Here is an 18,305-nt window from a genome sequence, read left to right on the forward strand (position 1 = left end):
GTGTAATGTCCTTCTGGTCAATACCATACTTTTTATATGTAGCAAGTTCAACTCTCAAAATTATTTTTTTTCGAAATAAGGAATTTTTTGGAGCAAAAAATGGCAGCTGAAATAGTCTAACAATCAATTCTCTTCGAATTGATTTCTAGTGTTTATATTCTGAACAGCTGATTTCTTCTCTTAATTCACTTTGTTGATTTAAACAATCCGTTACAAATCATATTTTTCTGTCTAATTATTATTATTTATCTGCCAGCAAGTAATTAAATAAAGAAACACCTCTATGGCTACTATTGAAAAAGTTAAAATATTAGTTGTTGGAGATTCTGGTGAGACATTTACTGTCAGTATTTTGATGTAAATCGGAAATTTATATTTCAGCATTTCTGATTTTTGTTATTAAAAAATTTATTTATTTTTGATCCTAAATATTTCTAATTCGACTACTCACTGAAATTTAATATTTTCCAGTTGAAATATTTTCAGAAAACTAACTTGGAAATGATATTAACACAGGCTACCTACTTTTACATTTTAACAAACTTTCATAAATTGCACAGAATATAAAGTTAGTCTCAAATTATCAATTTGGTTGTAAATTCCCCCCCCCAATGTAATAATGACTTGAAATTTAAACTGAAAAATACATGGGAACTGGAAAAATGGTATCTAGACATTGGTTAGATGAGTAAATGTAGTTCTTTTATACGAGTATAATACTTTTTAAGCACAAAAACCTTTGTAACTTCTGAAACATTTGTTCTATAGCCACATGCTTGACCTTATTCAATTCAGCATTGTGGACAATGCCTCATATTTTAAAATAACAATATGTAAGTTTCTCTGCCCAATTTGGTTCCACATTTATCCTGCCAAAATGCAATGCACAAGATCTGGCAACTTTTTGGCACTGACAAATGTGCTACTTAAAAGTGTGCTACAGGTTAAAACTAATTTTTTGGGGGTGTCATTTTAAACCCAATTTTTAAAGTAGTTAATAAATTGGCATTCATATAGTTTGCCATTGATTAACATGGGAGGGGCAGGTAGTAAAATCTTAACACATGTCTTTTTCATTGAGTAATAAAGATAACATTTAAAAAATGTGTTTTTGTGACACACAAATTCTCAATCAGCTAAGTGACATCGTTAACTAGTTTTCCTTTTTGTATCATTATAATTTTCCTGAATCAATTTTCAAGAGTGCAAAATTTAGTAATTTCGTTTTTTTTTTTTAATTAACAGATTAGTGCTTGTGAAAAGAAACCTTTTTTTTAATACTTACTACTTCCCTATTTTTATTAAAAAATGAACAGTATAAAATTTTGTATATTTTGAGAATTTTTCTAAAATGAATACAGTTTGGGCAAATTAAATTAATTAACTAATCTTGTAAAAAGGAAATTTATTACTTAGTTTTTTACTTGTTGCTTTAACATTATTTAAATATGTATTTTACTACTTTTTTTGTAAATTTATGTTTTTATATTTTGTATACCATTTGAAAATCCTGTAAAATTATACTAATTTTAAATGAAATATTAATAATTTTAAGTAATTAATAACATAAAGAAATTATTTTACCTTTCAGGAGTTGGTAAATCATCTTTGGTACATTTAATAGCTCATTCTGAATCAATAACTAATCCTTCATGGACAATTGGTTGCTCAGTGGAAGTGAAAGTATGTCTAAATGACAATTTTTAATCCTCATTTGAATTATGTTTCTAAACTAACACATATACTTTCTATTAACATATATTGTATTAACCCTTTTACTTATTACATTGTATTAACATTGTTATTTCGTTAATTTACTTATTTTTCTTAAAAATTAACACTTTTTTTTATTGTTATCTACCATTTTATTGTTTAAAAAAATTGCAACTTCAAATAAATGACATTTAGGAAAATTTTTTATTGTTATTGTTTATTTAGCTGTCAGCAAAATTTTTACGCTTGTGAAATTTTTGCACTTTAACAAACAATTATATAAATTTTTTAAAAAATGTTATTTTATTAGTAATTTTCTAGGATAAACAAACTTACTAATTGTTTCTTGGTAATGTAAAAGATGATACTAGACTCATCACAGAGATTGCAAGGGATGAACATTGTAACCTGTGCTATTTTGGGTACACTAATTATTATTTGTGTTTGTGTGTTTTTTTTTCCATTGAAGATTATTTTGTTTGTTTTGCTGACTATAAAGTAAGGTAATTTGCCTTTCAATTATGTATAAAAATTTAAAAAAATATGTTAGTATTAGATATTTCCTAGGATAACAAACTTAGCAAATGTTACTTGGTCGATAATACATGTAATTAGTGTAAATGAGTATAACTCGATCACAAAATTTGTAAAGTATGAACATTGTAACCTGTGTTTATTTGGATCTACTAATTATTATTTGTATGTTTTTTAAATCAAGATTATTTTGTTTGTTTTGCTATACAATAAATAAATGATAATACTTTGAAAGGTTAGAATGATAAGTACAGCTTGTTATGAGAAATCTGGTATTTCGATAATTATCCAAGTTGTTGTTAAAATGTTCGTAGAAAATGTTGATAATGAGTTAAAAATTATTTGCCTTCAATTATTGCATTTTTTTGTGAAAAAAAATTTGTTTTTTAATATTTTTTTTCTAAACTGTTAAAAGGTCAAAAAGTTGACAAATATTTCACTTTATTACCTTCTTACAATTCTTATTTTCATCTATATTTAATGTTTAGTCATAAGTAAATAGAGCATTTTTTTATTAACATAAAAGAGTTGAGAATAAATATTGCATTTTTTCATGTTGACCCTTTAGTTTTACAAAGTAAATATGTGTAGGGGACCACCAGCTAAATTGTATTTCGAAAGAAAAATTCTTATGCTATTTTTAGCAAACCTGGGGCACACTTCAAAAGAATGTAGTTTTTGTAGACCACATATCCCTTATTGTCAGCCTATTATTGAAATAAACGTCAGAAATGTTATTACACTTCTTTTTTCTTTTTTTTTTACTGTTATTTTAACATTAAATATATGAGCTTTGAGCATCAACTTTATCTTCTAAGTTTGGATTGCATAATTTTTACTGTATTTGTTAAAACACTTTTCAATTGGAGAGAATGAATTAGTTTCATTTTTCAGCTTCATGAATACAAAGAAGGAACTCCCTTCCAAAAGACATATTTTGTAGAAATGTGGGATATAGGAGGCTCCAGTAGTCATAGAAATAGTAGAGCTGTTTTCTACAATTCCTTCAATGGTATAAATAATTCTATTCATTGCATTTCTAATGTATTATCAAACATTCTTTGCTGTAACAAATCAGGCTTTACTGAAAAAAGCAGTTTTTATTTTTTCAATCTTTTATTTATTTATTTATTTATTATATAAAAGCACATTTATTTGACATCAACCACACATCAACTAAGCAAAAATAAATTGAAATGCCCGTTACAGGTTAGTATAAGCTTATAATAATCCGTTAAACAATCCGTTACAAATCATATTTTTCTGTCTAATTATTATTATTTATCTGCCAGCAAGTAATTAAATAAAGAAACACCTCTATGGCTACTATTGAAAAAGTTAAAATATTAGTTGTTGGAGATTCTGGTGAGACATTTACTGTCAGTATTTTGATGTAAATCGGAAATTTATTGTTCAGCATTTGTGATTTTTGTTATTAAAAAATTTATTTATTTTTGATTCTACATATTTCTAATTCGACTACTCACTGAAATTTAATATTTTCCAGTTGAAATATTTTCAGAAAACTAACTTGCAAAAATAAATTGAAAAACCCGTAATGGGTTACTATAAACCTTAAATATAAACAAAAACTGTTCTCAGCAAAAATATAACTAAACAAGAAATCAACTTATTCCAAAAGTTGTCTTGCTCTTTTATTTTTTTCTTGATCTCATTGTTGATTTCGTTTTTCATTTCGTTGTTTTGATCATTGTTTTTTGTTTTTTTAATTCACACTTATGTTAGCTAGATATTTTTAAGACTCTATAACACTATGAATTTTTTTTTTTAACATCATATGGTTTACATTTTACTTTTAGCTTTGACAAGGGAGGAAATAATTGGAAGACCAAAGAATTTTGCTTCCATGGGGACCATTTGTGAAGATTTCTTTCCCTAAAAGCATAATAATCCAATTCATAATCAATATTTTAACCCTTTCTTATTTAGGGCCGGCCCAACTTTCTTCTGACCTCCCTAGGCAAGAAAAATCAGTGTATCATGAGGGCACAATGTCATAAATATTTAATTACTGTTTAAAAGTATTAGGCTAATTTGGACAAAACAATGCTATACTTTAAAAAATAGGAAACTAACAGAGCAATTGATAATAGTGCTGGTTATTTTAAATGTAAATATACATAACATAAAATAAAATTTAAAATAATTTATCAAATATGAAAAACTTATTTAAATAATTATCTATTTCTGAGTATCTTATTTTCAATAGATAACTTGTGTGCAGATAAATGCAAAGACTGCATATTTTAACTCAAAAATAAAGCACACAAGTAGACTAGCATTTCACTGAAAGAGTGGGAAAAAAATTCAAATAAGAAAAATATGATTGATGAATTTATTGTACCCTCTGAAAATATTCTGATTTACGAAAAGAATATTAAAAAATAATAATAATAAATGCTTCTAAGCATGTCATAAACATGAATTTTCCCTTTTTTTTCTTTCCTCTATCGCTGCTAGTGGTTCCTAGCTTCTCCAATTGAAATGTCTGAAGTGTGCCTGTTCTCGGACCACTTATTTTAAGAGCATTACAAATCATTAGAAATTTTTAATATTAAACACAACCCATTTTAGCTCTTTATACATAGAAAAACTGAAGTATCTCATCACTTGGTTTATGATCAAAGATATCTGTCTGGCTAAAATTTGTATCCAAAATTTCCTGTAGCAGAAAGGGTTTAAATCTATTACATCTTACAAAGTTAAAAGAATAGTCTAAAAATGCTTTGATAACATTCAGTTTAAAAGAAGGTAAATAACCACTAACTGTCTAAAATTTTAACTGTGGGAAAAATTCTTAGCTTTGATATTTCTATGTAACAAAGCTGTCACCATTGTTGCTCTATGGTAATTATTATTTAGATATATCAATGTGTTTAATGAAGGTTGTTGTTAAATGCCCAAAATATAATCTTTTTTTGATAGAAAAAATTTCAGTTTTTTCCATATATATATACTAAATTTTCCCTTGAGTATTAGTGTAGTCATAAGAATTCAACAATTAATCTGTAATTCCATAGAAGTGAACTAAATGTTATGTCTATCGCTGAAAGTTTTTTTTTTTTGAACAATTGTTTTATTTAAATAAACAATTTGCAATGAAGTTTATTTCTAAAAAGAATATATAGCTGATTTACTTCAACAGCAACAGTAAACTTTAAAGCAAACACTTTACTAAAAATTTAATTTTGTTTCTTTTAAAGTTGAAATGCATTTTTTATAATGGTTAAAATAGACATTTATGGAGAAAAAAAAAGAGTAAATTATTGATGACTAAGTTTTTCACCTGAGAAAAGGTAAATGTCATATTTTTTTTCTATTATTATAATCTGAAACTTTGAGGTGGAGCAAAATACATTATTAAATATTAGAAGTGCCTGAAACGTTTCTCAATTTTTCTAAAATGTAAATATGTAAATAATATCTTCAATTTCTGCAATGGTTGTACATTGCTTTGTGGTATATTTTTAAAAATGTTATTTATTACTATGCTTTATTTTATAAGATTAAAAATTCTTACCCACTTTTTGGTTTGTTAATGTTTTTCAACAACTGGATTTATAAAATGTAGGTATAGTACTAGTTCATGATCTGACTAATAGAAAATCTAAACAGAACTTACGAAAATGGTTAGCTGAAGTTTTATCCAAGGATGGTTCTGGAGCAAAGAAAAACAATGGCTGGTAAGTTGATATTTTCATCCTCTTTGTAAATTGGTGTTTCAACCTTTTGTTTTGAAACTTGTGTTATTCATCTGTACATATCTTGTTTGGTAGTAAAGTTTGCTTTATTGGAATTTGCTAAAGACAAAAAGGTTTTTTTTTCTATGTAAATGAACAGCATGTCCACATATTTGATTAGAGGCAGCGAAATGTTATCCTTTAAATTTTAAACATTTTGCCTCAAATAGAAGAAGAGAAATCAAAGTCAACTAAATACCAAACATGCCATTCTCAAATGCCGTTTTTCTGTTTAGGCTCTTTCAATAGGTAACATTAAAAAACAATGCCTTTTCTTGCATATGCAAATTACTGAGCAAGCAATTTTTTTAAATATTTTTATTTTTTTAATTTTATTTATTTCTTTATTTTTTTCGTACGCATGATTCACTAACCACAAAAATAAAACTTCAACTTTTTGAAAAACATTTCATTAGTTATATTTAATTTTAATGACGTGGTCCTATTCTTAATATGTGATTTTTAAATGAATTAAATGCTAACTGTATAATTGGAATATGAAGTATGAAGTATGATTCCTTAATCACATCTATAGAAATTGCAATAGATTTTGCTAAATGACTACCCAATGTTTTGTGTATTGTTGTGTCATTTGAAAATTGCATTATTATATTGTAGGATGTCCATATTTATCAAAATTGGCAATTTGTAATTTAAGTTGATAAAAATTATACATTTTAATCCCAATTTTATAGTTTCATTGAACTAGCGTTAAAACACATGAAGCGGGACGATGACGGAGATATGGGTGAAAAAATCTAAGTATACTTTTCAAAAATTTACATTATCGAGATGAACTATTAGAAAAAATGTGTAATCTTTAATGTGTGTTCTTTGTTTTTAGATAAATGTGTGTTCTTTGTTTTAAATGTGTGTTATTTGTTTTTAGATAAATGTGTGTTATTTGTTTTTAGATACAATTTCAGCAATATCCCTCTCAGCTCTTGCTATTGTTTGCAAATCTGCTCTTTGATTTACATTCACAAATAAATATTGTTTCATGAGTTTTAATGCTTTAAAAATCTCTTGATTAGTTGTGGGTATATTTTCTAATATTTCTTATTCATCTTCAGTGTTTTCACCGCTATCATCAGGAGTAGTAAGAGAAGTAATGGATGTTGCGTTGCAGTCTAAATATACACTTTATCGATTTTTTTAGCCATGCAATTTTATTCAAAAGTGCTAATATTCTCTTTGGATTCTGAGAAGACTGCTTTATTAAACCCATTTGTAATATGTTTCAGTCATCACTGTTCAAGGCTGCAGAAATAAATTCAGAGTTTCTGGAACATTTATTTTTGTTTAGAAGAATCTTCAGGTCACTGGAATCAAGAAAAAAGATTATTACCCAAACAGGTGTTTAGTGTAGTGTTTTTAAATGAATGAGTTATTCCAAGATTCAAACGTTGAAGTTTGCTGGAAAAACTTTACTCGCAAATTTTACAATTTAAGTTCCCATACTTCCTTTAAGCACAGTTCCTGTGATTTTGCCTATCCCACCACTCTCCTGATTTTGACGAAAAAGAGGAAATCTCCTCTCACAGACAAAAGGATTATAAAATAGAATAAAAAGAATGAAAGAATATTTTCGAGCAAGTTTCTCTCTCTTTTTTTTTAATAAAAAGGGAAAGAAAAAGTAAAAAAGAAAGAACTGGAAAAAAGTTTGCTTGAGCTTTGTAGAGAACAAATGATTTTTTATTTATTTTATAACCGTCGTTGAGCAGCCGACCCCAAAAAAAATTTTTTTTTGAGGGGGAGGGGTACAACTGCTATTGTTCAATTCCGTAACCTTTCAATTTTGAACCTAATCTAGAAGACAGGGGAACTCCTGGATCAAGCATTGAGAGAAATTTGCCATCCTGGAGGACTTTTTGATGGAACTAATCCGTATTTGCTTTACATGGTGAGGACAACCACAAAAACCTCTCAAGGTCCCAAAATGACCCCAAATTAAAGAAATTCTGAAAAATAATTACAAGAATAATTCAAAAACTTAAAAAAATGTTCTGAAATGACAGAAAAAAAATATCCCGAAGTGCAAAAAATGCATATTACATCAAAAACCTGGCCTTAATCAAGTAAAGTTATAGATGTAGTGCAGTTTTGGAGAACTCCTCCAGACTAAAAGTCTAGGGCTGTCTGCTACTATGGTAACAAGTGAAACCACATCTCTAATGGGGATAAAATGGAGGAACGAAGGGGTCCATTGGTTTTCTCACGCCAAACTATGCCGCAATTAAGACGAAACTATTCAACCCTATTCAAAGTGTATTTATCTCGTGACCATAGCACCCGCCACGACGGATGTCTGGAGGAGTTCTCCTGAAAGCCGCACTATAATTCATTGAGTATAATTGATTAAAAATAGTATTTTTAAAAATAGATTGTAAAAAGTAGTATTTTGGTTTCAGGTATGGTTTTGATTCTGAGCAATTTGTGGATAATCAAATTCCTATTCTTGTGATTGGAACAAAACAGAGTCTTGTTATGGAAGTCTATCCTCCTGGCAGAACAAAGCGCACATCATCCATAGCGGATGAATGTGGAGCAGATGAAATCTATGTTGTAAGAGAATGATAAATCTTTTTTTCCCCATTAAGCAGAAGGGTTCCTCTTGTTGAATTCTTGCTGATTTCAAGCTACTTTATCTTTGATATGATCGTTAAATATTGCTTATATCTTATTGTTTATGTTTTATTTATTTTAGGATTGCTGTCAAGCACGGTCATTTGCTCCAGGTTCCAGCAATGCAGTTAAATTGAGCAGATTTTTTGATAAAGTAATAATATTTTTGTGTTAAATCATTGTGATAGTTATTATTATATCTAAATGAGTTAGTTTGTGTTTGAAAAGCATATTTTTTATCACTGTAAATAGTTTGAGTTTAAATTAGTTCTTCTATTCTTATACAGTAAAATTAATGTAATTATTATACACTTGAAGAGCTCAAAATTATATAACCATTAAAAATATATATAAAAAAACATAGTTTGTATTTCCATGCTTAGTTAATAAATCAGATACATATTTTTATTGCTGCTTCCCTTTTTTCGTTTTTCTTTTCCTAATTATCTTTCTTTTTGTTCTTTCTCCTTTTTGTTTCAGCTTTCTTTTAGCTTGTGATTTTATGCAACAAAAATATATAAATAAAAACTAAACTTTATTTTTTTATTATAAATTTCATAGATTTACAATTTGTTAAATTATTGTTGTTTAACTCAATTTTCAAAGCAGTTTCCAAATTGAAACTTGAAACCAAATGTCTACTTTCCTTTTTATTTTTATTCTTTTTTGTTAAAAACAAGCAGTTTTTTTTAATTGGTTTGTTGAGAATAATAAGTTAGTGTAAAAGCAGCAATGCTTTAATAAGAATATGCTTTAATATGAATTATATAAGTAAGGAAGCAATTTTATATGGCAACAATGGAGGTATTTATGAGGAATGTATTATAAAGCCACTTAGCTTCTTAAAGCTGAGAAAGGACTAAGCTGCCAATCTCATGACCGTCTGAACAGGAGTGTAACTCCAAATATTTTATCTTGCGGTATAAGCATCACAATATTTCCTAATTACTGGTGTCTAGTTTGGAATTTTTACACTTTGGTATCTGTAAGTTTCTGCCTATACCTTTAAAAAAATGTTTCCATATACATATCGAGAAAGTAAGTACATTTTTGTTCTAAAACCACAATAGCAGCTGAATTAAGTTTACGTGTCAAATATTAAAAACAATTGATCCTCTGACTGTGAAGTGCATAATATGGCAGTACAATACTCTACGACATTGCAAAGACTGTGGCGTGTGAGTCAAAAGAAAAGGTGTGGAATGCTCAGTAAAGTATTGCTTCATTTTGCTGAAGTCATTCAAAACCTGATTCAGTAATTAGGTTTTCAGCATGTAGTGTATCTACCACTAGAAAAATAAAATTCCTACTCACTAGTATATAAGACATAATAATTCCATTCTATGTTGTGATACCTTTTCATAGATAAAGGTTGACATTGTAGATAAATCTTCTCCTCACGAGGAGTTCGACCAATCGCTGTACAGCTCTGATCTTGCATCTTCAGAGTACCCCTTGTTAAGTGGAAGTGTGATTTTGGAGATAGACACTTGGGCAATGATGGAGTAAAAAATGATGTTCAGCAGTCTCTGTCTTCACTGAAGACATTTTTCTTCGAAGAGGTTATAGCAACGTTGGTTTTCTGTTATGACAAATATCTTAACAATGATGTTAACTTTAGAAAAAGAATAGTAACAAAACTCTTCATCATGTAAAAAAAAATAAAAATCTATTTTGAAAAAGCATTTTTTAAGTAAGTTTTTCCTAAATGGTAGGCTTCCCATGTATAAAAATATATGTTAACCATTTTTAAAAAATCATTTCAGACGGCTGTTTCTTTTCAAGCAAAAACTGGAAATTATCCAAGTGTTAGAATGCAGCAAACTTAGTTTATGCCCTAGTGCAATGTGTATTTTATTAAGTTTTTTCATCAATATTTTGTCTTGTCTTATTTAAATACTTTAGGAATTCACAAAAGCATTTTTTTTCTTCTATTTATTCTTTTATGCACTAAATGGTTTTTAATTATCAGTTTTTTCTCCCCCAATTTCCTGTGTTACTCTTTTTGGTGATTGGCTCATGGAGTCCTTATTATTCATAATGAATATTTTTTTTTTCTTTATGTAGGTTATTGAGAAGAAATATCAAAGCCAAGGAACTGCTTATATTTCCAATGTTCCCGACCGAAGACGATTAGCATACAATAATAAACAATCACATGTAGACTAAATTTAAAATTTTACTGGGAAATGTATTTATTTATCTTTGTTATTTTTTATATAGATATGTATTTTTGGTAGTAGTGTTTGTCATTAAATATTTTATTATAATTATTCCATTTTGAATTTTATTTTAAAACATACTAAATTGTGTGACAATTTTTCTTTGAAACCCTTCTATGAAAGTTTTGAAATTAGTCTATTTCTATATCTGAGAACTAGATGCAATATAATGTAAAGCCACATTTTAAAAGTGTTTAAAAGAGCTTTTTTTTTAAATTTTTTAAAAAAATAATTAGATAATTCTATGTATCATACTGAGTAAAAATTCTGGATACTTGTAAAATTATCTATTTAATATCAAAACTAAGAAACAATTTGTTGAAAATGTGTCATTTTTAATAATATATAAGCAAATTGTATAAATTCTGCTTAATTTAAAACTCATTAAAATGCTATGATCGTATGGAGTTTATTTAAATTGTTATAAGTTTAAATATTCTAACATTGTTTTGATATTTTATAAAAAGTTTTCTATTGTTTGCTCAGAAATATATTATTTTTTTAAATACTAAATTCTGCTGAATTCATTTAAAGTATTTTATTTTAATTTTTAACTGACAAATAAATTTTTAATAAAAAAATCCTTCTGTTGAAATTTTTCCAAATTTTTACCTGGGTGCTATGCTGCATAACAAACCAGTTTGTAATATTTTGCTTTTGAAATATGGTACATCTAAAACAAAATTCTAGACAAGCATGGCCAGTTGTGTCATACTCTGACATATCTGCCAATTTACTCTTTCCCAAAGTGATAGTAAAATGTTAATTCAAAATCCATGGTAGGCAAGTATATTTTTATATTTGGATGGGACTTAATCATACCAACGTATGATTACCATGCATATTTTACCGATTGCAGAGGTTGGTAGCAATTGCAGATGAATCAAGCAGTCCTTAAGACTCCAAAATTGTGTTATCGGAAATTTCTAGAAAATGCAGAAATTTCCAGTACTCAATTACAGCATGAATAACAGGTTAGTATACCTCCGACTGTTCGCTAAAGACTTGCGTATCAGAACACTATTGCAGTCATAAACAGACTAATATTTTCTACTATGCTCTGCAAGGCACACTCCTACTTATATAGGCTTTGCGACGGAATCCCGGAACTTTCGACACGATTCTAGACAATTCTCATCTTACACCGTAAATAGTAGTACTATTGCTACGAAACTCGAATTTTCCTGAAGTATTATTTTGCCGCCAAAATTGTTGCCTGGTCGTCAAAATAATCGCCAAGTCTGCAAAATTATTGCCAAACTGAGTTTTCTATAAGAAATGCATTAAGGGTTATTTTCTCTCTTAATTATGTTAGAATTATGCAAGTTCCATGCAAATTTTCTAATTAAACTGTTTATTTAGGCTTCATCTGAGATATTTAACCTAATAACAAAAAATATTTATGAGATTATACACATATTTGTAACAATAGACAATGTTTAATTTACTCATTTGTAGCGTAAATTATTGGGAGTACAAATTAGTTCGGTCCGCTTTTAATAGGTGGCTCTGCTATTATGAATGTTATATAGTGACAGCTGGTTTCAGAGAGGTTAAACATCTGTCAATAATATTCAGTTTATATCGCTTTGAGTTTCATACAAAAAACCCTGTTTTATACGTAGTTGAGTAAGTCAAATTTTGTGGTAACGAAGCTCCATTTTCGGGAGGTTTTATGTTTCTGCTTTAATTAGAAGAAAAGTGCAGCTGAAGCGCATCGAATGCTTGTAGAAGTTTATGTTGTCAATGCTCCAACTGATAAATCATGTAGGGATTGGTTTCGACGTTTTAAGAATGGTGAATAGTGTTGTATGCTATGAGCTGCTACAACCTGGGGATTCCATTACGAGCGATCGGAATAGGCTACAATTGATTCATTTGAGCCGTACATTATGAGAAAAACTGCCGAAATACGAGCATAGACATGACAAAGTTATTCTGCATAATAACGGTCGGCCTGATCTCTCAAAAGTCGTAAAAAATTATTTGGAAACGCTCAGTTGGGATATTTTACCGCACCCGCTGTATTCGCTGGGCACTGCTCCTTCTGATTACTGGTTGTTCCGACGGATGCAGCATGATTTGGCAGGTCACCAGATCACTTCTTTCGCAGAAATCGAAAACTGGCTCCTAGCTTGGATCGCCTCAAAAGACGAGACATTTTTTCGAAAATTGCCTGAGAGGTGGGAAAAAGTAGTACCCATGGATGGACGATACTTAGATTAATCTGTTTATTCGTTTTGTTCGGAAATAAATGCATTTTTGACCACAAAAAAACGGACCGAACTAATTTGTACTCCCAATAAAATCATTTTTAATTAAATTTATTCTATCTAAGAATGAAATAAAAAAGTAAAAGTTTTATACTCACTCTAAATATAAAAATAAAATATTGAAAATGCCGAGGATTTGGCAGCCGTGCAGTGAGGATTAAATGAACCAACTCAATTTTTTTTCTTTTGAAGCATATATTCATTTTTATTTATTTACAACACATTCAAGCAACTGTAACAAAAATCTTTATACAAACAACAACACTCAGATGAGTTTTAAAATTAATATATTAAATGCAATAGAAATCATCCTTATCATCAATTGTTTTGTATATATGAAAGGAAATAAAAAATTTAAAAAAAACTTGCATAGAAAAGTTTTTTGTAAGTAAAATGGCCAATCACCATTTTTTCTTTAAAAAGAAAAAGAGTTTGATACATTAGTTTGAGATGTTAGAACATTGCATGTCTAAATATATTCGTTTTCATTGAAAGCTGTGAGTGAACTATTTTAACAAGAATCCAATTTCTGGAATATTTTGTACAATATTTATTCGTAATTTCTTTTCTCTACAAAACTATCCCTTTCTCTAGTATGACAAAATATTTAGTGGTGCACAGTTTAAATCTTTCAGAGAAATTTATGAAACTTGACTGAAGTTGAACAACTTCTTTCCTCTCATTGCAATTTTGCAAAAGTCATTTTCTGGAAAAAATTGGATGCCAAAAAAGGTTCCATCATTCCAATATTTTTATGATTGTTTTAGGATGTTACGAACTGCTAAGTCTATGTGCTGTTTCAATTTTTATTTGCCAGCAAATAATTAATGCATATCGCTGATAGCAGAAAATTCTGAATCACGACCCTGGGTTGTAGAAGCTGCAAATTGATTTCAGGCTTTGGAATAAAAGCCCTCGAAATGCTTCCTCATTAATATAAACAGCAAAAACTTTTTGTGTATAATTTTAAAACAGCTTATATTTTCAAATTTTGTACATGTATATATGTTAAATTAGGCTGAATTTTTTAAAATAATTATCTCTGTCAGTAAATTTTGCTGCCAGCTATATATGTGATGTTACATGCATATGGCTATACAACATATGGCTGTAAGATGAAAAAAAAATAGTATATAATACAACATATGGCTGTAAGATAAAAAAAAAATAATATATGATACAACATATGGCTGTATAATAAAAAAAATAATAATTTATGATACAACTTCTGGCTGTAAGATAAAAAATAATTATTATGAATTATTATTGTACGTATGGAATTAAGTGGTCTCTAAATCTGTTAAACTATAACTCACATGTATGAATTATGCACGACTGAATTCGCAATGAATTATGTATATCAGTTTGCTCAATTGTTCTATAATTCATTTTCTTGGATTCAAATTCTTATTGTGCGCTTTTATATCAAAAAATAAAAATAAAATATCGTGAAGTTAGTTGATTGATATTTCAAAAAGGAAAAATCATAAACTTCTAATCGATTAAGATGAGGAACTAGAATATAAAAAATGTGCTTATGATTCAAGACTATAATGAAAGGATTTATAAAAAAAAGTTTTAAGTTGATAAATGCTTTGTAAACTTTACTTGTTTGAGATATTTATATTTTTAAAATGATCCATTTTTTGTATGACTTTTAAACCCAAAGTTATTAATTTTAATAATGTCAAGAGTATAAAAGGGCTCTTGAAATTCTTTATAATTATGCCATTTTGATATTATTTACAAAGGAATAAATATAAGCATTTTTTTTAATATATTAAACTATAAATAATTATATAAATTTATAGTTGAGGTGATATTGTTACAAAAATAAAATCTTCATTTATTATGTTTATTTTTCCTAATTTTTTTTTTTTGGCCTAATTATTTTACTAGAAGTATAGTAATTTAGAATGCAAGTGCGTGTGTGTTATTAAATACATTGCCCTACAATAGACATAATACATCAATATGTTAACAACAGATCCTTTGTTTTCAGTAATAAATTACAGTAAAACTAAAATTGCTTAGTCTAAATTATCTGCTCATTTTGAAAAATTTTGGTCAAACTTTTAAAATTTGTGTAATTTTTGTTTATTGATATGTGTCCCAATTCTGATTAGAACTAATAAGAACTTTCCAGCTTTAATTTGGAAAATTATGGACAGATGATGCTACGTATATTAAACTTATAAGCCTAAGTAAAATATTTAATAATTGCACCACAACATGTCAGATTGCGATCTTTCAATTGTTTTTCTTTGGTTTAAACGTTTACTATCTGCAGCGTCATCTGTCGAAAAAATTTTGAACCAAAATTGGGTGGAAAAATGTATGATGAGTATACGGTTCTCTTAACCTTAGTTATTTTCCTGTTATACGTTTTTGAAAACCGCCAATTCAATACAGGACACCCTGAATCAGGGCATCCCTATAGCTGGAATGACCCTGTATCTGGGAAATATTTCTATTTTTTATATAATTACGCTAAAATTCGTCAAAATTGATGAGGGTCAGTTCATGAGTTTTCCTTCTGAAAGCTAAGTAATTGCGAATTATCTGTACCTGTAATTCATATATTATTTAAAAATATGTTTATATAATTTAGAATTTTATAATCAAAGTCAATATAACACCCATTTAAATAGTTTTTTCACAGTTACTAAAAAGCTGTATTGATTTTCTGTAGGAAAAATTATGTTTGATAAAAAAATAAAATAAAATCTGTCTATCTTTTTTTTTTTCGCTATACATCAATGCATTTATATAAGACTATATTTTAAAATGAAAAATAAAAATCTAATTATTGTTTGCTTCTTCTACTATCTCTATGATTTAATCTACTGTACTACTGTGAGATTTAGTAAATAATGAAGTATCTATATATGCGTTTATATTGATGACGTATGACTATAGCTTTCTTAATTCATGTAAAGAATTTAAGATCAATCAGAAATTAAAATAAACGCAAGATTTTTTTTCCCTTCCCCACATTGTTTGTTCAATAACCTTCAAGGCAATAAATATGCCTTCGATGTGATTACTTTTTTTTGTCATTACATGTTTATAAAGGTGTTCTGTATTTACCACTCTTAATATATATGTAAGTAAAAGAGTTATTACACAAGAGGGATCCCAAATTTGTAATTAACAGTGTTTTTCTAAGCTTTTGGAAAGAAAAAAATTGCTACAAAAGTTGTCTCAGACATGAGGCATAGTTATAATTCTATACTATAAATGTCATCTTGCCGTGAAGAATTATCTGAGCCTTAGAACGAACTTAAATATTTTAAAAGTTATTATTTTATTTTTAAAAAAATTGTTAATTTGACGAGATTTTTCCACTATTATCAAAATTATTGAATAATTCTCAGTTTTCGCAAATTCTTATGGGCCCAGATAATGCTGCATTTTTCAACGCTGTACAAATTTTTCTGTATTAGGAATTTAATACGACTTTATTCTTTTTCACAAAATTGTAGGGTTTTTTTTGTGACGTTTTACGCCATTTTCAGAATTAGAATAGAGTGCGCTAGCTTTAAACATGATCAGACAGTCATGAATAACTGAACAAGAAGTTAAGAAAATGGCATATTTCGCCAAAAAAAGAGGCTATTTTATGTGGCGACAGAACATTTGAAAAATAGCCTTAACCTCTCAACAGTTATTTCCTCAAAACTACATGTTTTTTTTTTTTTTTTTTAATTTATTCTTTCTTATCCCCAGCCTAAATGATAACTGATTGCATTTTTTTCCTTACATACAAATTAATTTGCGAATCTTAATAGACATATTTTTTCTTTATTTAATTCTTGCAAAGATTCTGTACATAGATATTAAGAGCAGTTGTTACAGACTTACTATATCGTTATCATTAAGAGGATTCTGACCTTTATACGACCTTTAAAAATGCAGCTGTCTTTGAAGTGGAATGAAGCCTTAAAATACTCACCATAAGTACGTGCTTATAATATTTTTAACGCTTACATTTTTTTTCCAATCATTATTTTAGTTGATTTCCAAACTAAAGTTCGTTCTATTTCCAAGATGCATTGTTTTATTCTTAAATTTGTTTACTTATTATAATCAAAGGTAAAGTATTCTGTTGGTTGCTTTTAATTTGGTTCAGGACTAAATCCTGAGAGAATTAATTTTAGGAGGATTAACTTATTGTTTCATTATTGTAACTCTCAGAAAGATAATCTCTATTAGCTGCGGATGATAATCAAAATAATTTCAATTGTTTATTTTTCTAATTGATATTTATCAATTATATAATAATAAAATGATGGCTTAGTTTTTCGCTTTTTAAAAAACGTTAAGTTTAACGATTAAAATTATGAAGTTTTGTATAGTATATTATAGAGCGACACACACAAAATAAAGTTATTATTTTTAGTGTATTTCAGATAATTAAAATTTTTTAAAAATATGTTAAACTTGCATATTAATATGAAATGTGTATCAGCCTTAAGAAATCGTATTTAAACATTTAGTTGTTTATTTTACATTTCGAAAATATTTTTAAAGAAGGTAAAAATACAATGTCCATGAAAGTTGGTCAAGTGGCATTAAATTAATTACTTGGGAATATATTTTTCCAATCAGAATATATGAGATATTAATAACTTTTAATGATTTAGTACATCAGAGTTTCAACCAAATATCTGTCTCCTAGTGGACTGATCGTAAAGATGCTGTTCCCAGTAGAAACAGAGGTCAAGCATCACTGGCCGCGGTCAGTGAGCGGGTGGGTGACCACTTTGATCAGCCTTCGAAGGGATCGACGGTGCACGGTATAAGTTCTCGTTAAACTGTTCTACCGTAAAGTGCTCGATTTCGCGCGCAGATAGTCGGGTTACCAAAGCAGAGGAGCCATTCCCTCTGCAGAGGATCAAAATTGCGATGGCATGTCTTCGGATCATCATCAGGGATATTTCACAGACCGTTAAAAATAGCCCATTGTGCAGCGTTCTAGAACGACGTACATAAAGTGCCTATCAGCCAAATATCTCCCTTACAAAAAATTTAAAAAAAAAAAAAAAAAACGGAATAAATATTTTCAGAAAGCAAATTTTTACTAAAAATTTACTTTTCAAAAAGGAAACTTGTGTTATGCCAAAGAAAGTGTTTTAAATAATTGATATGTAATGTTCTAGACATTCACAATAAAC

The 18,305-nt window shown here is 28.2% G+C and overlaps 1 protein-coding gene across 1 annotated transcript; it reads left to right on the plus strand.

Moving 5' to 3' along the window:
- The first annotated feature begins 116 nt into the window (after window positions 1-116).
- On the plus strand, window positions 117-10,906 carry LOC107436258 (rab-like protein 3). Its single transcript, XM_016047897.4, has 7 exons — window positions 117-329; window positions 1,592-1,683; window positions 3,142-3,259; window positions 5,840-5,951; window positions 8,420-8,573; window positions 8,716-8,787; window positions 10,701-10,906. Exons 1-7 carry the CDS (start codon window positions 284-286, stop codon window positions 10,800-10,802), a joined length of 696 nt encoding a protein of 231 aa, XP_015903383.2. The 5' UTR covers window positions 117-283; the 3' UTR covers window positions 10,803-10,906.
- The last annotated feature ends 7,399 nt before the right edge of the window (window positions 10,907-18,305 follow it).

The sequence above is a fragment of the Parasteatoda tepidariorum genome, chromosome 2 (genome assembly GCF_043381705.1).
Source record: "Parasteatoda tepidariorum isolate YZ-2023 chromosome 2, CAS_Ptep_4.0, whole genome shotgun sequence".
Classification (NCBI taxonomy): domain Eukaryota; kingdom Metazoa; phylum Arthropoda; class Arachnida; order Araneae; family Theridiidae; genus Parasteatoda; species Parasteatoda tepidariorum.